Source organism: Rhinolophus sinicus, chromosome 17 (assembly GCF_057876585.1).
Source record: "Rhinolophus sinicus isolate RSI-liver-muscle chromosome 17, RSI-T2T, whole genome shotgun sequence".
NCBI lineage: Eukaryota > Metazoa > Chordata > Mammalia > Chiroptera > Rhinolophidae > Rhinolophus > Rhinolophus sinicus.
In genome coordinates, this window is record NC_142517.1 from 207,992,361 (window position 1) to 208,016,746 (window position 24,386).

Consider the following 24,386-nt stretch of genomic DNA (forward strand, 5'->3'; position numbering starts at 1 on the left):
CCCTACCTGGCCAGAAAGCCGGCAGGCCAGGGAAGCTTCTCTGTGATGACTTCCCGTTGTCTGAGCTTTGCCCCAGGAGAAATTTCAGCCTCGACCCCCAAAGCCGCCCTGGGGACCTGGACGTAGCCTGCCCAGGTGGAGCGCTCTCCCTGCTCATACTGCTGTACATGAGGGCGATTGTTGCTCAGTGGCGTTGGACGGCGCTTCAGGCAGTTGCTGAGCAGATGCCCACACGGGCTGCTCCGTGTCCCCAGGGCCCAGGCATCTGCCGTGACTACCATTTCACTGCAGGAGCACCTGGGGAGCCAGCCATTGTCTCTCGCATCGTCTCGTACGCCCTGACCTGTGTTGTCCTCGAAGGCACAGGTGATGGCTCCCGCAGCCGGCAGCAGTAATGGCCTGTCTCCTTTGCCCCTGAGCGACCCAAGGGGCAGGCCAGGCGCTATACCCATTTTGCAGGTTAAGAAGCTGAGGTTAGAGAGACAGATCATTTGCACTAGCAGCTCTGTGCTGTCTCAGTCTTGTCTCAGTCTGTTGTCACTGTGGCGCCGTCCTGCCCCTCTGTGCCGCACGCTCGTACCCTCACTGAGGCATACTGAGCTGGCTTGGCCTTTGAGGAGCAGGGCACGGATCTCTGTGTGCTTTGAGGATCCTCAGAAAGGAAGTTTCCAGGTTTTTATGTTAGCTTCTGGTGGCTGTCACTCCAGTGAGTCAGGGGAGGGGGTGTGTTGGGAGAAAAGGCTGTTTGTTGGTCTCTAAAAGCTTCCCTCTGAGCGGTCTAGCCAGTACCTCCCCCTTCCTCCCTTCATAAAGCACCCCCTTATTTTCACACACTCAGCCAGCTCCTTGGGATCCAGGGATCTACTCCAAGAAATTTGAGAGGCAAATTAGGCACAGTCGTGTCTGCCACGAAATGCATGGCAGCCCGCGGAGTCTGCCAAGTGTGTAACTGCCATGGGAAGGCCTGGAGCAGGCGGGATGTATGGTGAGTGGATGTATGCCTGAGTACCACGTTCCGGCTGTGGCGTCATTCCCACCCCCCTCCCCACCCCACCCCCGCCCCCCAATTCCCACGCCAAGTTTTACCAGCAGAATCCATCACATGCCTTCAGGGTGACCCATTCCCTGCTGTAAGGCTAAACTAGAAATACAGGGAAACTAAACATTTATATAGTGCAGTAAACTATACATGCTATATATGCACCCAGACACATATACGAGGTATGATCAAAAGATATGGTGAATGTTTAAATTGAAAAAGTTTATTACAGTAAAAGACACATTGCCATCAATCCCCCTCGAAATACTCCCCCTCGCTTTGAATACACTTATCCAGTCGTTCTTGCCACTTTCTGAAGCAGCTGTGGAAGTCCTCTTTTGTGAGTGTCTTTAGTTGCACCGTTGTGGCTACCTCGCTGTCCCGAATCGTTTTGACTTTGGGGAAGAGCCAGAAGTCGCACGGCACCAGATCCGGTGAATAAGGTGGATGAGGACACACCGTAATGTTTTTATTTAACAGAAATTGCCAAAAACCAGAAGTGATGTGTGACACGGAGCGTTGTCCTGATGGAGGATGATTTATGACACACTTGAAAACACACCTTCTCTCAACCGTAGCTCACACCCGACTGCACCCAACAACTTGAAACTTGTTACACACTGTTATTAAGGTTTGATGCGCCGTTTCCCATGTTGAAGATCCTGCCTTTCTGTTGGATGGCACTCGGCAGCAGCATTCACCGTATGTTTTGTTCACAACGAAAAAAGCTCAGTGTCACACATCGCTTCTGGTACGGCAACTTCTGTGAAATAAAAACATTACGGTGTGTCCTCCTCCCCCCTATTCACCAGATCTGGCACCGTGAGACTTCTGGCTCTTCCCCAAAGTCAAAATGACCATGAAAGGTAAATGTTTTGAATCGATTCATGACATCGGGGCAGCCACGGCAGCACAACTAGAGACACTCACGAAAGAGGACTTCCAGAACTGCTTCAGAAAGTGGCAAGAACGATGGGATAAGTGTGTTTGAAGTAAAGGGGAGTATTTTGAAGGGGATCAACGGCCATGTGTCTTTTACTGTAATACGTTTTTAAAAATTTAAACACACTATATTTTTTGATCACACCTCATATATAAATATCTAATAAACTATAAATACGAGACATAGTATGTGTCTCTAACTCTGGCTTGGGTATTTTAGCATATTTAACAGCTTAACATTTAACAGTTTAAAAATCATTGCCTATTTGAGGCGTTCAGAAAGTAACACAATGAGCAACTGCACACACTGCCCAGCCTGAGAGAGAAAATGGGTGTGCACAGTGCTGTCTTCCCCTCCTACCCTCCCCCCTCCTGCCCACCCTCCCCGGAAGTCACCCCCGTTCTGAGTTTGGTGTTATCGTTTGTTTGCGTGTTTTTTGTACTTTCCCTACTCACATAGGTCGGAGGTGAAGGTGAGGGTATGGTTGCCCAACGGCGGCCTCCCAGGGTGGGGGGCAGTCAGCATGAGGACCTGTTGTGGTGTGAGTGGGACCCCGAAGGGCCTGTCTGGGGGGCCATGGGATCTGCAGGTCTGGAGCTGGGGAGGCAGCTTGTGTTGGCGGCGTTCTGGGTGCTCCTGGAACACACCTGCTGTGAAGCGGGCGCTGGGGCCAGCCCCCGCGGGCAGCGCAGTGCTGTGTGAGAGCAGGACCTGTGGGTCACAGCCCCCCGACAGGAGGCATAGCGTCACTGGCGACTCAGCACCGCTGTGTGGAGAAACGAGTCCTGCCATTTCCGGTGCTCTGTCCTGTGCAGGCTCGAGTACCAGGCCACGTGCCACAGCGCGATAGCAGCTCCGTGACCCGCTGTGCACTCGGGCTCAGGCCCCAGGCATTCAAGAGGATTTGGTGTTCTTGGAGAATGTCTGCCAAAGGTGTGTCGCATAATGTTTCCGTGGCAAGTCAGACGTTTCATGAGCTTGTGCTGCCTATATTGGGACTTGAACATGATGCCCGTGGCCTTCAGAAATAACCACGTTGTTCTGGAGTTACTCCCACTTTTCCCATTTAAACATATGAGAAGTCAGGAACTGTTGCTTGTGGTTCCTTAGTTTTAATGAAACCTTGTATTCGGAGATCACTGTAGACTCACACAGAATAACACAGACATCCTTGGTGCGCTTGACCCAACTACCCGCCGTGGTCGCCTCCTGCAAACTGGAGCTCAGCATCGCATCCAGGATGCTGACACGGGCCCGGTCAGGGTCCCAGCGCCTCCGTCTCCACCAGGACCCCGGTTCCTTTTGTAGCCATGCTCACCCCCCGTCCTTAACCCCTGGCTACCACTAATCTGTCCTCCATTTCTGTAATTTGGTCATCTCAAGAATGTTCCATAAATGGGATGGCGCAGTGCGGAACCTTCTGGGATTGGCGCTTTGCTCTCAGCATAACCGGGCGCTCCCTCCCGGTCTTCGCGTTGCGTGTGTGATCGTTGTGTCCTATTATTACCGAGGAGCGTTCCACAGTGTATTTAATCATTTACCACTGAAGGACACTGGTTGTTTCCAGGGGGGGAGATTCCGAATAAAGCTGCTCTGAACATGCTTGGAGAGGTTTTTGTGTGAACATAAGTCTTCATTTCTTTGGGATAAATGCCCAAGTGTGTAATTGCTGGGCTGTTTCATAGTTGCATGTTTGGTTTCTAAAGAAGTTGCTAAACTGTTTTGCAGAGTGGCCGCACCATTTACCATTCTCACCAACAACGTGAGCCAATTTCTCCACTTCCTCTCTAGCATTTGGTGGTGTGTTTTACTTTAGTCATCTGGGTGTATAGTAATATGCATTGTGATTTTAACCAGCGTTTCCTTAAGGGCTAATGATGTTAAATCCCTTTCTTGTGCTTATTTGCCTCTACCTCTGACACCATGGGTGTGTGGCCTGCAGGGGTGAATGTCTCTCCTTGGCCTTCTGTGGACACCACCCAGTGGGGTGCTGGAGCACCTGGTTACAGCGGTGGGCGGAGGGGATTGGCATGGAGGCCCCAGGTTTTCCATGGTGTTTGGCTGGAGTAGAGTGGTTACTGGCTACTCTACTACTGTTGATTTGTGTCTCGTTACGCTGCTCCTTTCCTGGTCCTGTTGGCAGAGACAGCAGGCTTTTGGAGGGCTTTGGAGTTTTTTCTGTGTCCATTGGTGTTTGTGGCCGCGACTCCTTCAGCTGCCCATCCTGGTGTCCTGGGCAAAACTAGGGAATTCAGCACTGGGGCCCCAAGGCCCCTGGTCTGCCTGCCCTCCTCTCTCCACCCTTCAGGCTGCTCGTGCTTGTTTCGTATCTAATGTCCAGGGTTTTAGTTGTTCTTAGCCAGAGGAATAGGGAAAGCATGTCTAACCATCTTCCCAGAAGCAGAAGTCTATTGGTTACTTCCATTATTGTTTTGGATCCATGAAACGGGCAAGAGTGTCTGAGCAGCTCACAGTCCGGGCTGCGTGCCCGCCCTGCCTGCTTGGCGTGGCCTTTGCACCACCCCAGGCCCAGGGCCCCACGTGCGTTACTGCTGAGGTCGTCTGGTTTGGCCCCTGGCTCCAGCACGACAGTTTGCAGGACCGTGGTCTTTTGTCCTTAAGGTCTCGTTTATATTTGGACTCGCCCGAAAGGATGTCGCTGGTGAATCACGACCTGCCCTCGTCATCGTCCCCCAGACCTAACCCCTGTACCTTTCGGTTTGAACTCTTGGGAAACCTGGGCAGCGTGGGAGGGGCAGCGGTCAGATGACTCAGGGAGATGCCATGCTGTCCTTGCGCTGGTCCTCCGAGCCGGGGTTTCTGCCAGAAAGGAACTGGCTTGTTCTGAGTGAACCAGGAGCGAGCGCTTGGTGAGTGCCATCCTCCCCACCGTCGGCCCCGCCATTCCTGGCAGCGCTCATGTAGCTGTTTGCTGGAATCCAGGTGGGAGGCCGCTGCTGGGCAGAGGTCAGGAGCCAGCCTGCCTGCGTCCCGGCTCCTGCTTCACTGGTGGTGGGACCTCGGCCAGGTCGCTCGGTGGGCTCAGTTTCCTCTCTTGCTACCTCCTCCTTCACTAGGTTGTGGAGAAGCTGAAACAAGCAAATGCCTGTAAACACCTGGCAGATTTGCCAGGACTAAGTGCCCCACTGTCGTGGCTGCCCTGGCATCTGACAGCCTCTTTGTCGCTTTCCCAGTCGTATCAGCTGGTGGGTGTATAATTCCACAGTCCACCTTCTCCTCCATTTCAGCGTCACGTCTGTATGTCTGCAGCGTGTCTCCTTTTTCTGCTGGATTTCTCAAAGATCCCGGCCATGGTTTAATAACCTTCTTGGCTAATTCGGAAGGTACCTGTTGGCTGGGGTGTCATCGAGTCATTTGGAGCAGCTAGGTCTTTTCTCTTAGTTCCTGGAAGAGCATTATTTGAAAGGAAAGGAGCAAAAATTATTTCAACTAGAACTTTTAAAGCTTTTTTTTTTTTTTTTTTGCCTTTAGCATATATTCTAAACTGAAGGCTTTATGTTTCAGAGTATTTTTTGAATAGATAATCCATGTACGTGGTGTAGAAATGAAAAGGATGAAAAAGTATAAAGTAAGTTTCACAGCCCCTCACAGGTCCCTCCGAGGCGACTGGGATTGCCTTTCCCTACACCCTCTGCTCCCGCAGTTTGCTTTGAGCACTTCACCGTGTATCTTGGAGGGTGTTCCCTAGAAGTACGTGAAGAGGAAGTCGCGTCCGTGTTTCAGTGGCTGTGTAGTACCCACTGCAGGGGTGCGCCATGATCTATGCAGCCAGTCTCCGACCGGTCTTAGCAGTATTTGATGGTTTCCAGTCTTTTCTTTACGATGTATATACTGGATGTCAGTTCACACGAGACATCCTTGTAGGATAAATCTACAGAAGTACTGATGCTAAGCCAAAGATGTGTATTTTAAAGTTTGCTAGGTTTCCCCAGATGTACTCCAGAGGAGTTGTATTAACACCCCACCTCCCCTGCAATGTGTGAGAGGCAGCAGAGCATGTAGCCAAACTATTGGTCTCTATTTGGTGGAGGGAAAAAAGGTGTCTCATAATTTTAATTTGAGATTGAGCATCGTCTCCATATGTTGAAGATCTACTTCTAACACTTTAATTTCAAGTCCTAACATTTAATAGAGCTCTGCCAGTCTCGTAGTCATTTGTACACGCCATCTTCTTCTGTCTCAGTGTTGTCAAATTCATCATGTCACGGCACACAGCGGTGGTGGGTTGTTCTCATCGCTGCGTGGGTGGTATTGCACCGTGTTGGCGTGTTGCAGTGTATTTGGCCTCTCCATCAGTCCTGGTTGTGTGCAGGCCCGTTCAGAGTAGTGGTGCACAGATATTCCTGTCTGTGTCTCGATGAGGACACATGTTTGTATCCCTGCTGGGTGTATGGTGGCATTTCTGAGCCACAGGGTGAATGGATAAGAATCAGCCTCGCTGTTTTCCAGAGCAGTTGCCCCCAGCTGCATCCCCGCCAGCACTGACTTCTACTTGTCCTGCCTCGTCCCCAGCACTGGGTGTAGCTGTCTTTTTCAGTTTAGCCACAGTGAAAGGTTTTAATTCCCCTTTCCAGATGACTCATGATGTCGAGCACCTTTCCATGTCCCTTACTGGCCATCTGTGAAATAACTGTGGTGAGATAACTGTTCAGGTCTCTTGTTCATTTTGTTGTTAGTCAGTTTGTTTTTTTCTTACTGATTGTTACATTCTTTCACCTTCAGGAGAACTCAGCAAGAGTCTGAGAACGTAAGTCTGTTTACTGCTCCTCTGGCCTCGAGGATTATGTGAGAACGCGTCTGCCATTTCCTGTCTTTTTCCTCCCTTCTGCTTCACTCTTCTTGCCCTTCCGATTTCAAGGTGTGGGGTGCGCTTTTTCTCACTCGAGCTGGTGGGTTTCCGTGTAGCTGTCTTCTTGCTCTGCAGTCCTGCTCTGCTGCCTCTCTTGGTACCAGGTCTGCTATTCCAGCCATGGATCCCGCTCCGCTGAATCTCTGTCACGTCACTGTCACGTGCTCTGTGTCACCCTACTTTAATTGGCATTTATCTTTTAGGTTGATTTAGGTATGTGAGCCGTTTCTTACCTTACACGTTTCTTGTGGTCTCTGAAGCTTTTTCTGTGTGAGGGCTCGATTTGGGGGACAGTTCTCGCTTTTTTGCACCACTCCTTGGTTTCTGGGAGTTATAGTATTGGCTGCAGTCCAAACGAAGAGACACTCTTACTACTCCTGAGAGCGCTTCCCCTGACTTCCACCTTCTTTTTGCTTTGGTGAACTGGATGAGTGGCCACGAGGGAATTACCTGAAGGTCTCCCGTGGCCCCTGCTTCTCTCCTGGGTCCTGTCCTGCCAGCTCTTCTCCGAAATCGAGGGATTGAATAGGAAGCCCTGTCAAGACACCTGACTCGGAAACAGCCTCCCACTTGCCTTTGCTCCCGCGGAGGCCCCCGCACCCTCACTCATCCCACGCTTCGGGCCCCGGGGTGTGTGGGACGGCTGCCTGGTGGCGGGGGGCTCCCGGGGCTGGAAGGCCGGCAGGAGACCCAGTGAGGAGAAGCCTTCCAAGGAGATGGAGTCACGACCAGTCTGTGGGCAGCTAAGAAACGTGGATTCTCTCCAAAGGTGGCAGAGTGTGGTTGGAAAGAGGCAGAAACGGATTTATTTTTTTATCCTGTGACGAAGTTTGTGATCTGAGAGGTGGACGGTTGGCACCAGAACGGTGTCAGGAAGCTGGTGTCCGCAGGGAAGAGCCCCTTTGCTTCTGTCAAACAGCTAACACCCCACGTTAGGACCCAGAGCCTGAAGTAGCCCCTGGAGGAGGCGCGTCCTCAGTACCGTGCGCGGTCCCTGCCCTGAACCTCACAACCTGCTGGGCCGTGACGTCAGATGAGCAGATGGAGGCCCAGGGAGGGATGGCAGCTGCTCCACGTCACACAGCTTGTCAGGGCTGCAGACCAGGGTGTGTCCTGAACCCTGTGGGCCCCGTGCTTGGTCCTCTCCACGTTTGGTCCCATTCAATCCCATCACAAGGCTGTCAGGTAGCTGCTGTCATCCCCTTTGCCAGAGGGAAATGGAGACAGTCTACCCACGTTTCCCAGCCAGTCAGTGGCCAGGTGGGGTTCAGAGCCGCGTGTGTCGGAAGCGTCAGACGTCACAAAGAAGAGCTTCTAAAACAGGCTGAAAACCAGGTTCTTGGACATTTATCTGTTGCTCAGTGTTTACTCCTTGTAAGTAATGCACAGATTGAGGAAATGCCATCGATGATCATTTCTTTCATTGACTCACCATCTTTAAACAGACCACTTTTGTCTGTAACGTGCTGGCCAGTGCCCCCAAAGCTGTCCCAGTAGACCCTTTCCTTCAGCACGTGGAAGACGGAGGACCCAAAGCGCTACCTGCTCGGACGGCGTAGCTGAGTGCTGGAGTCGTGTGGGCCTCGCCTTGTGCAGGTTGTCATGGGAGTAGTAGAAACAAGGCCTAAAATAGACCAGGACGTGAAAACCCTCATTGTTCTCTTCTGTAAACATCATGTTGCATAATTCCTAATGTAATCCCCAAGGTACGCAAAATAAAGTGCATTGTCTTTCTGTAACTGTATTATTATGCTGATAAAAGTTCAAATATTAAGACTCACCCTGCAGTGAATAATAGTGTTTGTTGAGACCCTGTAGATAGTTACTGATGCGAATTCTTGACGCACCAACCCCAGGCCATTGGCAATTGCCAGCTCTTCCATGGCCTCCCTCCATTACCCTCCAAACACCCACCAGCCCATCCACACGACCCCTTTGTCTTCACGGAGCGTGTCAGTGTCTGAAATTGTTTTCTTGTTTGCCTGTCTCTCCCCAGTGTAAGTTCTAGGTGAGTAGGACCCTGCTTGTCATGGATTTGAACCCCAGGTCTAGCGCAGTTCTCAGCAAGCATCTGCTGGGCAGACGGGTGTGTCAGTGCCCGGATAGGGGCTGCATCCGAGAGAGTGGCTCCCACCTCCCACCTCAGGAGGGCACTCAGCCTGTTCAGACTCCTGTTTTCTGTCTTTCAGGCTCCCCTCACCCTCTGCGAGCTTTGCCTCTTGCTGCACCCAGCCTGGCCCCTACGTGTCGTTATCCCAGTTACCTTGGTTACGTGAAAGAATGAACAGTACCGTGCCTTTGTGACCCCACTGTAATTATCCCCGTCTGTGATTAAGCTTTGTAGGTAGTTGGTGGAAAATCACAGAAGAGATAATCTATAAAACAGTTTCTGAGCCAGAAACACGATCATCTAATCATTGAATTGGGTCTTGCTAAAATAAAGCTATACGGTAGGCCGAAATCCAGACGTTAAATAGCATTTTATTGTGAATCCCTGGGAGGCAGACATTTTCCTAACCCTGCTGTGGGGAATGCAGAAACGGCACAGCCCCTGTGGAGCGGAACTTGGCAATAGCTAGTAAAGTGATACATGTGTTTACTCTGTTGGAGCCGTTCTATCTACTTCTAGGAATCTGTCCCCCACAAGCACTGGTCCCCTGTAAAGGCGGTGCATGCAGCACTATGTGACATATGAAAGGCTTTTCAATGACATTGAATCCATGGGTGGGGACCTGGCTGAGTAGTCTCTGGTGCTTCCACACTGGGGGTCTCTGCGGGGCTGTAAGAAACAATGAGGAAACGCTCTGTGCTGCTGAGAAGTGATGGCAGGACGGACGACTAGGGGAAAAAGTACAGGTGGAGAACGTGTCTACGATGGCTGCTGTTTGAAAAGGCAAACTATGCATAGAGACATGCGTTTGCGTGTGAACGATGAACCATACTTTTAATTTATTCTTTTAGAGCTGCCTTTGAGGGATGGGGAACCAGGCTGGAGGGGACAGATACAAAGCAGGACTTGACTGTACCTTATTTCGTGGATTTGGCTTGGGAACTATGGAGATGTTTTACATCATCACAAAACAAAAGCAAAAGGCTGTAACTGTCACAAATTGTTGCCAGACTTGATCAGGTTTTTCTCTGAAAAGTTTATACCCTGTTTAACCCCCTATCGTCGCTTGAGGAGAACTTGTTACTTCTGTGCTTTTGTCAGCTCTGGATTATCATCTCTTACAGCTTTGCCAGTCTGTTAGGTGAAAAATAATGTGCTATTTTCATTTACGTTCCCTGAAGACCAGAGTCGGTACATCTTTTTATTCATGTATTCACCATTTTGTATTTCTCCTGTGAAATGTAAATGTATCGGCTTTTTTCTAAAGGAAAGCTTTTTTCCTATTGATTTACAAAAACTATTTCTATGTGGTGGGTATCATTTTTATTTGCAGGTTATTACCAGGCTCACGAGCTCATTTCCAGGTAATTTGCTCAGGTGCCGGGTGCAGAGTAGCAGACGGTTTTATACAAGAGCAGTTCTGGATGGTCCATGTGAAACGCTCTTCGCATTCCTAGAGTAACCCGGGCCAGACTTTCCCTGCACGATTTGAGTGCTGGGTGTCAATTTGTGAGCTCTCCGGAGCAGCAACAGCTGTTTTCTTTTCCTTTTTAAAAAATGTCCTATACGTGTAGCTTCTTACTGCGTCTGGGTAGTAAGTAGTTCATAAAAGTCCATGTAAGTTGATTTTTGGTGAATGTATAAACTAAATTTGATTATATTTTTGGTTTGAGATTGCTCTTGATTTTTCGTGACTCATGGGAACCATTTTTATGTTCTGCTCAGTTGAATGACTGAATTAAACAGTCATTTTTCATTAAAACATACGTAGTGAAAGTAGGTTTTCAGCATGTTTTTCTAGTTGTTAGCATTTGTCCTTCGTTCGTGGGTGTGTTGAGTGTGTTCGTTGTTCCTTCCTTTAGGTCATCACTCCGTGTAGGAAACTCATCTTATGTGCTGATAACAGAAAAGAAATGGAAGACTGGATTGCAGCTCTAAAGACTGTCCAGAACAGGGAGCATTTTGAGGTAAAAAAGAAAAGCAGCCCCTCTCGTTGCCCTCTCCTTAAGTTTCTGCCGTCCGAGTCGCTCCCGTGTGTAGACTGTACGTTCTGGAACTCACTTTCTCAGCACGTAGCTTGTAAAGTAAGGCCACCCATCAGACTGTGACCCCATCCTTTGTCCTTCATGAACCTCCTGCTCTCCTCTCCTGGACATGTCCCTGTGACCTGTTCAAGTTACCACGTTAAGAACGGCAGCGGTTTGCCTCATCTGGGCCGTCTTATTCCTTCTTCCAGCCGACCCAGTACAGCATGGACCACTTCTCAGGGACGCACAACTGGTACGCCTGTTCCCACGCGAGGCCGACCTACTGCAACGTGTGTCGTGAGGCCCTGTCTGGAGTCACGTCCCACGGACTGTCCTGTGAAGGTACGAACGATGTGTCATTCTGCTGCGAGAGGCAGCCTGACCTTAGAAATCCAAACACGGCCACCTCAAAGTCACTCAGGAGTGAAGTGATTCCTGTGGCTCCATGTTTGTTTATTGTACCCACGGAGGAGTCTTTGATAAGTTAGCTTTTTATAGTAATGGAGCAAAGGGAAAGAGGGGAAGTGGTGATGAGGAGACACAGAGAGGAGACTAGAGGACACAGAGGGAAAAGGGGCTGGAACTGTCTTTTGGCCCCGTGTAGTCAGCCCCCGCCCCGGGTAAATTGGGTTATGGAATAACATTTGTCTTCCGGATGTAGAGGGCAGGCTTAGTGTGTGGGCAGGAGCAGAGAAAGGCCAGCGGTGGCCCCCGGACCAGATCCCATCTGCTGCCTGCTTTTACACGGCCTGTGAAGTTTAGAATGGTTTTACGTTTTTAAATGGTTGGAAAAAATCAAAGAGAAGACGACTATTTTGTGGCACATAAAATCATGTGACATTTAAACTTCAGTATTTGTACGTGAAGCATGGCCCATGGCGGTCCTTGTGCTTCAGGGGTGGGTTGAGCTGTTGGGACGGAGACCGGGCATGGCCCACAAAGCCGGAGCTGGTTGCTCTCTGGCCCTTTCCAGAAATTCTGCTGACTCCTGGCCGTAGTGGGCATGTAGTGTCACCGTGCCCAGTGCCTGCGCATGCCCCAGTAGTTAGCTTATAATGGGGAGTGCTGTGTGTTCATTGCAACTTCCCCAGAAGACACCGGGCAGTTCCTCCAGAGTGTCTCCAAGCACGGCAGTGGCTCGAGGGTTCATGTCTCATTCTCTCACAGTGTGCAAGTTCAAGGCCCACAAGCGGTGTGCTGTGCGCGCGACCAATAACTGCAAGTGGACCACGCTGGCCTCCATCGGGAAGGACATCATCGAGGACGAGGACGGGGTAGGCTCAGGGGGCTGCCGACCCTGCATGGCCGTCCTCTTCTCCTGCTGGCACCCGGTGCCCAGGCCGCGGACCCTCTGCCGCCCCCACTGGCCTGTGCTCAGATCTCTTCTCGTGGGTTTGAGTTGCTCCCACCCTGTATTGGGGGGATCTGGGTGGCCTCTGTCCTCCCGAGTTCTGCCCTGTGTCATTCTGCACCTGGGGCAGGAGCCGTGCATGGGGCAGCCCCTTGCAGACCCCGCCTCCCTCTGCCTGTGTGGAGAACAGTGTCCTGGCTGAGTTCATTCGGGAGCACCTCTGCCCGAGGGCTCCTGGGCCGTGTGGGGCGGGGCCGTCCCGAGTGCATGTCTGCTTGGTCTGCAGATTGCCATGCCTCACCAGTGGCTGGAGGGGAACCTGCCCGTGAGCGCCAAGTGCACAGTGTGTGACAAGACCTGCGGCAGTGTGCTGCGCCTGCAGGACTGGCGCTGCCTCTGGTGCAAGGTCACGGTGAGTGCGGCCCTTGGGGGGTCTGGGAAATGCCCTGGTGGGAATAGAAGCGCAGCCCACTCCTCCCGGCGTCCCGGTGTGTGTGAAGGGGCCGTGACCCCCATGCCCGTGGGTGCTTGTTTCAGGTGCACACGGCATGTAAGGAGTCCTTGCTGACCAAGTGCCCGCTGGGCCTGTGTAAGGTGTCCGTCATCCCACCCACGGCGCTCAACAGCATCGATTCCGATGGTGGGTCCCGCGCTCCTGGCCTGTCCCTTTCCTCGTGCTTCCCTTGCCGCGCTTTCTCCTCCCCCACGCTAGAACAGGCTGTGCTGGTGATTGTGACGTGGTCAGGAGGAGGTCAGGCCCCCTCGTCGGGGAGAGGAGTTTGTACAGAGGTGGTGAAGGGTGTCCCGATGGCCACTGGGTACGCTGAGGACTCGAGGCTGGTTCCTTCCTGAGAGGGGGTGGGTCTAGTCAGCTGTCTGAGACTCAGCAGACTGATCAGCGCACAGTTCCATGCCTGCCTCACCTGTTCGGGTGGCATTTGATGATGTGTGTTACCAGGTGTTGGCGGGAAGGCGGCAGACTGGGGCACACGCATGTGTCTCAGGAAGTCAGTTCTTCCAGGTTTAGAACAATAGGGAAAGCCAGAGCATGCTGGGTGCGGCCTTTCTGAAATTCAGCATCTTTGTAAATGTGAAGTCACATTGGGCGGGGACTCCTTTCCTCTTGCGGGGCGGTGCTGTGGAAATGTGCTCACAAATCTCTTGTGGTTCCTGGGCATGCACCTGGGAGCTGCAGGGCCCTCAGACGTGCCCACTTCCTGCACGATGAAGAGTGCCCCTCATGCCTCATGGCTTTCACGTTTTCTTTCGTCCTTTCCCATCCTCCCTCCAGGCTTCTGGAAGGCCACATGCCCTCCGTCGTGCACAAGCCCCTTGTTGGTCTTTGTCAATTCAAAAAGCGGGGATAACCAGGGCGTGAAGTTCCTCAGAAGATTCAAACAGCTGCTGAACCCTGCCCAGGTCTTTGACCTCATGAACGGAGGACCGCACCTCGGGTAGGAAGCTTGTGGAATATGTCTTGCTTGGAGTTTAAAAAAACTTTGAAGATAATGCATGTTTATTAAAAAAGGATCAAAGATATGGACATTTTAAAACAGGAAATAAAAGTTGTCTTTCTTGAATCATCCCCTCGCCAAATTCCACCCACGGAGGTACCCACTCTTAATAGAGGTGCTTGTCCGTCCAGCTTGCAAACGTGTGTGCACACATTTTTAAGTCACACGTAGTCATGTGTCCCCTGTTGCTGTGCGGCGTGCTGTGGACGTGTTCTGATGTCAGTAGTTACAGACCTGCCTCGTTTTTTTGGGTGGCTGCTTCCTCCAGTGAGGCCAGAACAGAGATTTTTCACGTTGGAGGCCACAAGAGATCGCTCACCGGCCGGGTGCAGTGACGTGCAGATGTGCGAGGGCTGGTGTGGGAGGCACAGTAGTTACACCTTTATCCGCTAGTTGGAGAGCTGATGTGTGTCCTTTCTAGGTTTGTACATTTTACCGGTTTGTGGAAAACGTTTGCTTCTGTCAGTTTTGTCATTTGCACTAGCTCCTTCCCCGTTTGCAAGCAGCAGTTTAAAGTCGGGGCTGTAAGAGCCTCCTGGCTCGTTCGGGAGGTCACCCCAGACACGTGTGGTGGGAAGTGCTTGCAGATCCTGTTCTCGCTGCGTGTTTTCCTGGGAGGCTCCGAGGAGGGTGTTTTTGGAGCAGGGGTTGCTTTCACAGGAGCCTGGGTGCCGGGTGGAGACGACACCCCCGGGGGCCTTGTGTGTTGGTTCTCCCGCTGACAGCAAGGCGCTGCTGGAAAACGTGACAAATGGTGGCTTTCTAGTCTGTTTCCTCAGAGGCGGCGCCCCATAGATAGACTCAGTAACTGAATGACATGCAAGCACACTCTCCGCTGGGTTCATAAAGAAATCATTTTAGTTAACAAAAGGGGCCAATGGAGGGCTCACACAATACAGCTCTTGTCACAGTGTACCAAACAGGTTCACTCAGTGTGGCACCGAGGGTGTTGGACAGGGAAGCTAAGGAGGGTCGCAGGCCGTGCGCGGAAGACTAACAGGCGCAGTGCAAGCGGGTTAGGGAATTCCCATTTCTGGACGGCAGCTGCAACCTTACTATTAAAATTCTTCATTTCCTCGGTTCCTGTCCTCGATGTATCACCTGCTCCAGAGAGTAGGAGGCCTAAGAGAGGTCAGTGTTCTCAGAGGGACGTGTGGCCGTTTGTGTCATAACCTTGCCACTGCAGAACCTCACCTCTGTTTGTCCTGAGTTCCGGGCCATGTCACGCGTTCCTGTTTGTCTTCTGAGGGCTTCCTCTGCTAGAGGCTTAGACTCTGCTAGATGCAAGGCCCAGTAAGGTGGGGTCCCTGCCTCCTGCCAGGAGTGTGGCACACGAACGGATAGTCAAGGTCACAAGACGGGGTGATCTGTCACTTTGACAAGGAGATGCATAGATTCTGTGGGGACCTGGGGAAGGGACTTGTAAATCAAACGGGGGTGGGGGGTGGGGGAGCTGTCCTCTCAGATTCTCCTCCCCTGAACCAGCATCTGAGGAGAGTTAGTGTTGTCTTGTCAGGGAGGGGGGTGGGGAACCTTCTAGGCAGAGGGTGCTGTGTGTGCAAAGAGGAGAGAACACAGTGGGGTGGCTGGGGAGACGGGCAGGCAGCTGCTGGTCAGGGAGGGCCCTAGGTGCTGACTGAGAGGTTTGAACCTTTCCTGGAAAGGCGGTAACTGCTTAGATACTCGAGACTTGTTTGGGAAAATCACACTGATCGCAGGAATTGAAGGTGCCCCGCAGGAGACGTGAGGTATGGCGGAGTCTCTTGTAGCCATTACGAGAGAAGCAGTGGTGGCCTGCACTCGGGACAGTGGGGAGTGGCCGGCGACCGGGTTGATGAGGCTCTGCAGTTCTCCAAGGAGGGAAACCTTGGACAGGGAGGTGCGCATGGGACACCCCACTGGTGTGTTTGGTAGACAAGTGCAGGTGTGTCTTCAGGAAGCCTGAGGTCGTTCTGAGTCGTCTGGCTCATTCAGGGTCATCGGTGTCCGTGTGGTCCCTGAAGCCGAAATGTGGAGGAGGCCACTTGGGAAGAGGGTGAGGAGCGAGCAGAAGGCAGTGGGGTGTCCTGAGGGGGCAGTGCATGCGAGGGGCACGGTGACCACGAGGAGAACAGGAGGGAGATGGAGTTACGAGGGGTGAAAGGGTGGGTCATGTCACCTGGGAAGATGGAATGGCCCAGAGGGACAGGTACAGTGTGGGCAGAACCCCGCGGCCTGGGCCTGAGTGACGTGTGGGTGCTGGCTGCTGAGGGCCAGGGAGTGGGGTGGACGCAGAGGCCTAGCTGCTGCCCTCAGGTGCCTGGGGTCCCGGCGGGCTGGGCTCTGCCTCTGAGAGGCTCATTCATAGGCGGAGCGCCGGCTCAGCGCAGACAGGGCCCCTCGGCCCAGGATGAAATGGCCGCCATTTGTCCTTCAGAATGTGCGTCATTTCACTGATGTCCCCTTTTCTCTGCAGCTTACGCTTATTCCAGAAGTTTGACACATTCCGGATTCTGGTCTGCGGTGGGGATGGCAGTGTTGGCTGGGTCCTCTCTGAAATCGACAGCCTCAATCTTCACAAACAGGTACCTGAACATGGATGGACCCAACCCCGGGGAGAGTGAGGCCACCGTCAGAGAGGCCTGGCTCTCCCGGTGACACCCCTTGCCCCCTGGGAGCACTGTTCCCCAGGGGACCAGCAAAAGTCTGGGGGAAGAGCAGGTATAGCTCGATAGCATCATGGGGCCAGGGCTGGGGCACTGGCTGGGGCTGTGGTGCAGGGATGGGAACGTCACAGTGAAAAGTAAAGAGAGCTTCGCAAAGAGCATCCATTCCCCGGAAGTCCCAGGTTGGGAGCAGGTCTGAGTGGGGCCACCCCCTTGCCGCACCCTCACCGGCTCCTTATGGGGTAGTGATGTCATCTGCGGCCTGATGCCTCTTGTTTGCGAGGAGAGGACAGAAGTAGACTTGAACTTCAAGTCAGGGTTGGAGTCCCTTGGCCTTAGTTTTTTTCTGTATTGAATTAAACACAGATCTTTCTGATTGTAAGAAAAGAGGTGTTCATTGATTTTTCCACTTCCTGCTTCCTCTCCTTCTCCCCCCGTAATTACCCACTGCTAACATGGGCAGCTGTCGCTCAGACCTGTCTGTCAGTGTGTATGTAGGGTAACGCAGTGTTGAGTCAAGCGGGCTCGCGTTGCCATGCTGTTCGGTTCCCGCACTCGATGACGAATCAGTGTGTTGCGGGGTCGGGCGCTCGCTCCTTGGCAGTAAGTCAGGTCTGCGGGATGCGTCCCCGCTGGGCGGTGCCTGCCGCGTGGCCTCGCTTCCTCCCCACTGATGGGCGCTCAGATGGCCTCATGAAGACAGCTCTGCTGAAAACCATGTGTGCACCCGCCCCGCCTGCTCTCTCTCTTTCAAAGAGCGCCCACACTAGCGTGTGATCTGTACTGCCGCCCGCTCTGCCTCAGGCTGTACCCATTTAATGTCCTGGTGCTGCGGAAAAACTGTCCTTTCCCACACACTGTCCATTGCGCGTCTTTTTCTTTTTTGTCCGACTAAGACGAAAAAGTATGTTTTGTTTTTTATTTAATACTGGTGAAGTCAACCACCTCAGTTAACCACGAATTTTTAAATGAACCACCTGTTTATGTTTCCTGTCTAGATTTCTTTTGGAGTATTTACCTTTTGGAAAAGATTGATTTCTAAGGATTATTGTCATATTAGAGATATAAACTCCTTGTTGGTCATATTTTTCTGCGTTTGTCATTTGCTTCCATCATGTTTTTTCTTCAGATTTTTGCCCTGCCTGGAGCGTATTTTTCAGAGACTCCGCATTCTCTTCCCACTCTCAGTGCTGGTGGTCCTTGTAGGTGGGGTGGACTGTTTGTTGTCAGTATTAGCGCCTGGCTCCTGCGTGAGGCGGAAGGTGGAGGGTGAACTGCTCCGCTCAGGGGAGGCCATTTGCTCAGGAAAGAGAGTGCTGCCCCCTCGTGGTGAAGTCAGAGCACCACACTTAGGTCCAGGGCTAAGTTTTGGCTCCCAGGATCACTGCAAGTTCATTATCAGCCGCCAGGAAGGCAGATTTCATCCACTCCGCTGAGTTCAGTGAGCACTTATCTCCTTCGGCTTCTCTGTGGCACTTGAACCCCTGCTCACCCCTCCCCCAGCCTCCCCAGGACCCTGCCGCTCGGTCGGTGTTTCCCACCCTCCCGGCTGCCCTTCCCCACCTCAAGCCCGGCCTTTCCAGCACTGAGCCCACTGCTCAGCCCCACGGGCCCCACGTTCCTTTCCTTAGAGTCTGAAAATGTCATCCACCAGACGTCCGAGCCAGAGACATGACAGCTGTTCTTGATTCTCCTTCCCTCACTCTCCCTCCTCACTTGTAGTTAGTTGCTGGGGCTCAGTCCTGCCACCCCGTATGCTGTTGACCCTGGGCCTCTGTCTGTCCACTCCTCCCTGGGGGCATTCTCCCACTACGGGGTCGGCTCATGCTCACCCCCCCCCCCCCGAGCTTTCCTTAGTGGCCCCTTGGCTTTAGGATCAAGTCCAGACTTCATACTGCAGATTACCAGAGCCCCCCAGTTTGGCTCCTTCTTCCTTCTCTGCCTCGGACTCACTACCCTGCTTGGCAGGAGGGTCACCCCCCAGCCGGGCGTTCCCGTACCTTTACTCCACTGGCCACACCTTTTCTTTCAGGCCCCAGGGATGCAGCCGGGGCCTCTCCGCCTGAAGCTCGGGCTTCCTTGTCTTAACCTTCCATTCCAGCTCATGGCCTGCTTGTTGCCCGGGCAGGTGACCTGGGCTGTGCAGTGTTTAGGGAGGACCGAGTACCGGCCCGCACTGCACGTCGGAGGGGGAGGTGGAGAGTTCTCGGGCAGCCAGTATGTAGGGAGCTTCCTCAGCACTGACCTGGCTGTGGGGTTCATGGGGGCTCTGGGGTGGGAATTCTGGGGGCGTGGGGGCGAGGCCTGAGCAATGCATGGGTCTCCGGGGAGTGGCAGGTGGCGGGATGTTGGCCGAGCACTGGGCATGCTTGAGTTCGGTGGCCTTGAGCCTGTGCATGTGCTGGTACCTGTTTTGATGGGACTTAGAAGCCACTGAGGATGTTTTTAGAAGAGTGATGACACTAGTGGTGTTTATGGAAGATGAACTTGGTATTAGTGAGTAAGGTGAAGGAGTGGGTGGAGAGATGGTGGTGGGGAGTCAGAATGGTTCTGCAGGGGTTCAGGGGCTCAACAGTCGGGGACAGGACTGTGGCGCTGGCTGTGAAAATGGCAAGGAAGGGATTTGGGCACTGTAGATCAGAGAGACCCTAGGGGATTGTCAGAACGTGGCAACAGGTGGGACGAGGGACTGTGGGAGAGGGAGGAGTCTTTTGTGGGGTTCGATGGGCCGTCTGTCCTACCTTGTGCCTCTGCCTCTGCCTGGAATGTAATCGCCACCCCGGCTTACACCAGGTTTCTCACACTGAGGTGAGCCACTGTGGTCGGTAGGAATGAGGGGTTCAGGCCTTGTCTTCCCCGCTGTGTTCTGCCAGTGTCAGCTGGGAGTGTTGCCGCTCGGTACCGGGAATGACCTGGCTCGTGTGCTGGGCTGGGGCTCGGCCTGTGATGACGACACGCAGCTCCCACAGATCTTGGAGAAGCTGGAAAGGGCCAGCACCAAGATGCTGGACAGGTGAGTGGGGACGTGTTCTCATGCGACCGACAGGTCACCTCAACCAGGGGTTCTTACCCAGGGTCTCTGGAAATCATAGGCTCCCTGCAGGTAGTGGTAAACATTTGACCTGAGCAGGAATTCTTTTCTTCTAGTAGTCTTTCACTTTTGATCAAGATTATGAAAAAGATGACAACCAACAGAACAGGTTAGGAACCGTGCCCTAGAGTGGTCTGGCCAAGCCCGACTCACTGGGGCTGTTGCAGAAGGGGACTCTGTCCCCTTGGCCACTCAGCCCTCCTCTGATACCTGTCAGCAGAGCGCTCTTTAGCCATAGTTAGCAAACCCCTTTCCCCGTGTTGTGTTCCCAGAACAATCTTATGTATTGGATCCATACTCTCTGTCTGCATTGCCTTTGGCATCTTACCTGAGTTCTGAGCTCGTGTCTGAACCCCCACTCCCCACAGCCTGTGGTGTTGGTGGTGTTGGGAATCTTCTGTTCTCTCACGGGACCCTGTGGTTGCGATCAGCAGGTGTGATTTCCAGCGCACTCTAGCTGCCCCTACCGTTCCTTGTCCACTTAAGGGGGGTGGCTGCCTCTGGTGCCTGTGCATTGCACACACGCCCTGGGGGAGCTGGCTGCTGGCTGCGGATTGCAGCTCTCTGTTGGGGGCTTCATTTCGCTTCCTTCGGTGCAGCTGCACTACCCTCCTGGTGTGACATTTGTTCTCAGCTGAGTGGGGAGCCAAGTTATGGGATAAGCAGTCCAGATAGAAGGCTTACAGCTAGTTAGAGCTGTCGTAAGAGCAAGTCCCCAGGCCCTGGTCCCTGGATCCAGGCTGACAACTGCCTTCATGTGCAGGTGGAGCGTCATGGCCTATGAGACCAAACTCCCCCGGCAGGCGTCCTCTTCCACCGTCGTCACCGAGGACTTCAGCGATGGTTCCGAGGTACTTCCGGTGTCCCCCCTGTTAACATGCCCCGCCCTACATAGGTTCACAGAAGTGCAGTGTCAGCCCAAAGTTGAGCTGGAGCCGTGTGGCCTCTGACCCCCACCCCCTGGCTTTGGGGGCTTCCCAGGTTCTCACCGAGATTTGGGGTGCTTTGTGATGGTGGTCTCCTAAGGACTACCCCTCCCCGGAGCACACTATTGGCCCTCTGTGCCCTCTGCTGCCCCACGCCCCCGGTCCACGTGACTGGCCTTTGCAGGTGGCCTGTGCGAGCTCAGCGTTTAGCTCTGCTTCTCGTCCTGTGATTATTTTTGTGATTAACAGTCCCGTGAGGCCTGGGCTTTGCTTCTTTTTCTTCTGTCCTGCAGCAGCACAGTGCTGGATACATAGCTGTGCTTGTCCCGCTGGGCGAGCTGGCTGCTGGCTGAGCAGGAGAGCGAGAGCTCTGCCAGGGCTGCCTGCTTGTCCCGAGGGTCGAGGCCAGGGGCCAGGGCACGCGACGGCCCAGGCCTGCTCTCACATGGCTGGTCGGTACCTTTTAAGAGAGGAAGAATGTGTGTGCGACGCCTCAGATATTTACTGTCTAGCTGATAGTAAAGTCTGCTGAGCCCTGGGCTAGGGCCTAAACAGAGGTCCGTCACACGGGGGTAGCGCTCCCTTTTCAGCAGGCAGAGGTGAGAGAGAGAAGGCAGGGACTGGCCAAGTCCCAGTCAGGCAGCAAAATGTGTTGTCTGCTATGAATGGGACCTAAATGAAGGAGCCCTGTCTGTGGAAGCAGATAAAAGATTATAGTTCTTAGCACAGGCTGGTGGTGGTGAATCTTGGGCTAAAGAAGCACGAGTGGTTTGTAAGTTTTGATTGACATGTTTTTTTTGTTGCGATCCATCTGTCCACATCTTGCTGAAGCCTTCGGAACCTTTCAGGTAGCACTGGCGGGTCTCAGATTAGGGACGCGAGCTGAGGCTGGGCCAGCGAGGCAGTGGGTGCGGATCCCACAGGCATGAACCGGCAGTCACCCCGCCCTGTTTGGGGTAATTGTAGGTACAGCAAATTCTCTTCTATGAAGACTCGGTCGCAGCTCATCTTTCTAAAATCCTGACCTCTGACCAGCACTCAGTGGTGATCTCATCAGCAAAGTGAGTGCCTGTGGCCCCCGGGGAGCCAGGGGTCCAGCACACAGGGCGCTGGGTTCTCAGCCAGAACTGTCTCTCTAGAAGTAGCTTTCTGCGTTTCCTCCCAGAGTGCTCTGCGAGACGGTGAAGGACTTCGTGGCTCGAGTGGGGAAGGCCTACGAGAGGACGACTGAGAGCTCCGAGGAGTCGGAGGTCATGGCCAAGAAGGTTTGTCCCCGGGCGCCTAGGCGGAGGGGGTCGGGGCGGAGAGGCACTGCATTCCCTGCCCTTTGTTTACCATCCAGTGCTCCGTCCTGAAAGAGAAGCTGGATTCTCTCCTCAAGACCTTGGACGACGAGTCCCAGGCCTCATCCTCTCTGCCCACCCCACCGCCCACCATCGCCGAGGAGACAGAAGATGGAGAAGGGGCAGGCAGCGGCTGTGGCGCCACCGTGGAACGCCCAGTGGGGTCAGCGTGCCCAGCCCGGCCACAGATATTCCGGCCTCGGGAACAACTCATGCTAAGAGCCAATAGCCTGAAGAAGGCCATTCGTCAGATCATAGAACACACAGAAAAAGGTAGCTGGTCTCTTAAGAATGAGTAGCCTTCTTCAGGCCAGCACTGGGCACACCCACTTCCCCCAATCTTGGCGATAGAAAGGGTCCAGGTGTAGACCAAAGCCTGACAGCGCGAGGTCACTGCCAGCCCATCCACTTTCCCTCTAGACTGCCTGCCATGTGGTAGCACCTCCTCCCTCAGAACGTGCTGCGGACATTTCTCCCTGTTCACCTACTTGTGTCTGATGTAAAGATGCTGCTGACTGGGGTGGGGGCACCCCGGGATTCTAGAAGGTGGAAGGTGGAGTGGAGAGGGCGCCCCCAGCTGGTGAAAAGGTGCCACACATGGGCTCACGCAGGGAGCATGCTGGAGAGAGGGATCCCTGGAGAGGGGACCCACTCCCTGCAAGGGTCCTATCCTGTGGTCACTGCTGAATGTCGGTAACAGCCCCTCAGGAGCAGGTGGCAGCAGTGGATTGTGTCATGGGGCTTTGTTGAGTCAGAGGCGGGGCTGCCTCCAAGGGAGTGAGTTCTGAAGAGAGCTTGGTGGTTAGAGCTGAGGTGTCCTGAGGCCACCCGGTGAGGGGGCCCTGTGCCCAGGAGAGCGGTGGGCCCGGCCAGGGACTGAGGTGAGGCTATGAAGTCCATGGGCAGAGAGAGAGGCTGGCCAGGCTACAGCTGCACTGAGGGGTTGGAGGCTGGGGAGCCGGGGAGGTGGTCACAGAGCTGGGTGGACCGTGAGCGCCGCGGGGTCAGGTCACTGGCCTGGCGTCCAGGCTGCCTGTGCTGTGTCCACGATGGGCCTGGGGCAGGCAGGTAGACCGCATAGGATGAAAGTCCCACTTCATCGGTCACTCCCTTTTTCTAGACTCGGTTTGCTAAGCTTTGAAAACACTGAACAAACCACACTGGCCTGTGAGCGCCATGGCCTCCAACCTCACTGGGACCCCCAGATCTGTCTGAGCAAGTTTGTTCTCGTCCTTGGTCTGTCTTGTCTCTCATTTCCCTCAGACACCATTTCACACCACTCCACTTGCTTCAGTCATTCCCAGCCCTCACCTTTTCCACGCTGGGCAGTTGGCCTGCGTCTTGCTTCAGTGACAATAGTCAGGTCATAACCCCCCCCCCCCCGCACACACACACACACACACACACACACACACACACACACACACACACTGCTGTGCTCAGATGGGGCCCTGTCCTGTCCCCCGGGCTGCTCTGGGCTCTCGCTCCTTCACTCACCTTCTCTCCACATCTTCCGGCCTCTTGGTCCTTGTCCCCCTCCCACTGGCACGAATACCCAGGTGCCTGGTGCACTTGCGCTGTGCTGGGACCAGGGGAACAGTGGGGACAAGGTGGGGGCTTCAGGTCTAAGCCTTTAGCCAAGAGGACATTTGAAGATACGTCAACCTGGGAGAAGAAGAGGGGCGTCTGTTCAGCAGGCGTCCCGTCAGCCTGGCACTGTCTGCGGGTCCATAGCCACTGCTGAGCGGCAAACCTTCTTTCCCTGCACAGCTGTCGATGAGCAGAATGCCCAGACCCAAGAGCAGGAGAGGATTGTCCTAGGTCTCTCTGAGTCAGAGGAGAAAAAAGACCTGAAGTCGGACGACAGGGTGTGCCATGGCGACAGCTGCGGGATTGCCAAGTGCAGGAGCCTCCGCAGAGGTGCCGGCCGGCGGGATGACCCTCCGTGCTGCCATCGCGCCTGTGGGATACTTGGGAAGCTTGCCGAGGGGGTTTTCAGGGTGCCTGCCCCCTGCTTTGGCCCCTTGGCGGTATCAAGTCAGGATGTGTGCGGTCTGTCTGGTGGCAGGTGGGGGAAGAGCCTTGCTGCTAAGGAGTCTGCTTTCCCCAGAACCTCCCTGCGCACCCCAGACCCAGCCGGGCTCAGGGCCTGTAGGTCCTCCTGGCTGCAGCCAGCCTGACGCTGTGTGCGTGCGAAATTCACTCCAGCCAGAGCTGGCCTTGCTGGCATTTTGGCGAGGGAATCACCCAGTTCCGTGGGCCACCTGCCCAGGGACCCTTACCCTCCTGGAACAGCCCCCAGCTTGGGCTCCTGAGTGGAGAATCGTCCCTGTCCACTGGCTGCTTGCAGGCCCTTCCTATAGCCTGGACAGGCCCCTAGCAGGTGTCTCTGAGGATGTACTCCCTGCTCACTGCTGCTCAGAACTCCTTGGCATGGGCCCCACAGCCCTCTGTGCCCTGCCCCAGCCTCACCCTCCGTGGCCTTTGTCACCCTCTACAGGGCATCCAAACCCACTTGCCTCTCTGT

At 53.9% G+C, this 24,386-nt stretch overlaps 1 protein-coding gene across 4 annotated transcripts in view; it reads left to right on the top strand.

Annotated features, from left to right (window-relative positions):
- Nucleotides 1-24,386, top strand: part of DGKD (diacylglycerol kinase delta) — a 100,885-nt gene that overhangs the window by 55,312 nt on the left and 21,187 nt on the right. For all 4 annotated transcript variants that reach the window (XM_074315247.2, XM_074315255.2, XM_019739753.3 and 1 more), the window contains 13 exons: nucleotides 10,825-10,929; nucleotides 11,199-11,331; nucleotides 12,157-12,263; nucleotides 12,627-12,752; nucleotides 12,878-12,980; nucleotides 13,632-13,794; nucleotides 16,310-16,418; nucleotides 19,373-19,512; nucleotides 20,354-20,441; nucleotides 21,483-21,577; nucleotides 21,682-21,781; nucleotides 21,859-22,132; nucleotides 23,630-23,779. In XM_074315247.2, the coding sequence (XP_074171348.1) occupies nucleotides 10,825-10,929; nucleotides 11,199-11,331; nucleotides 12,157-12,263; nucleotides 12,627-12,752; nucleotides 12,878-12,980; nucleotides 13,632-13,794; nucleotides 16,310-16,418; nucleotides 19,373-19,512; nucleotides 20,354-20,441; nucleotides 21,483-21,577; nucleotides 21,682-21,781; nucleotides 21,859-22,132; nucleotides 23,630-23,779 (1,693 nt within the window). The remainder of the gene's footprint in view (nucleotides 1-10,824; nucleotides 10,930-11,198; nucleotides 11,332-12,156; nucleotides 12,264-12,626; nucleotides 12,753-12,877; nucleotides 12,981-13,631; nucleotides 13,795-16,309; nucleotides 16,419-19,372; nucleotides 19,513-20,353; nucleotides 20,442-21,482; nucleotides 21,578-21,681; nucleotides 21,782-21,858; nucleotides 22,133-23,629; nucleotides 23,780-24,386) is intronic.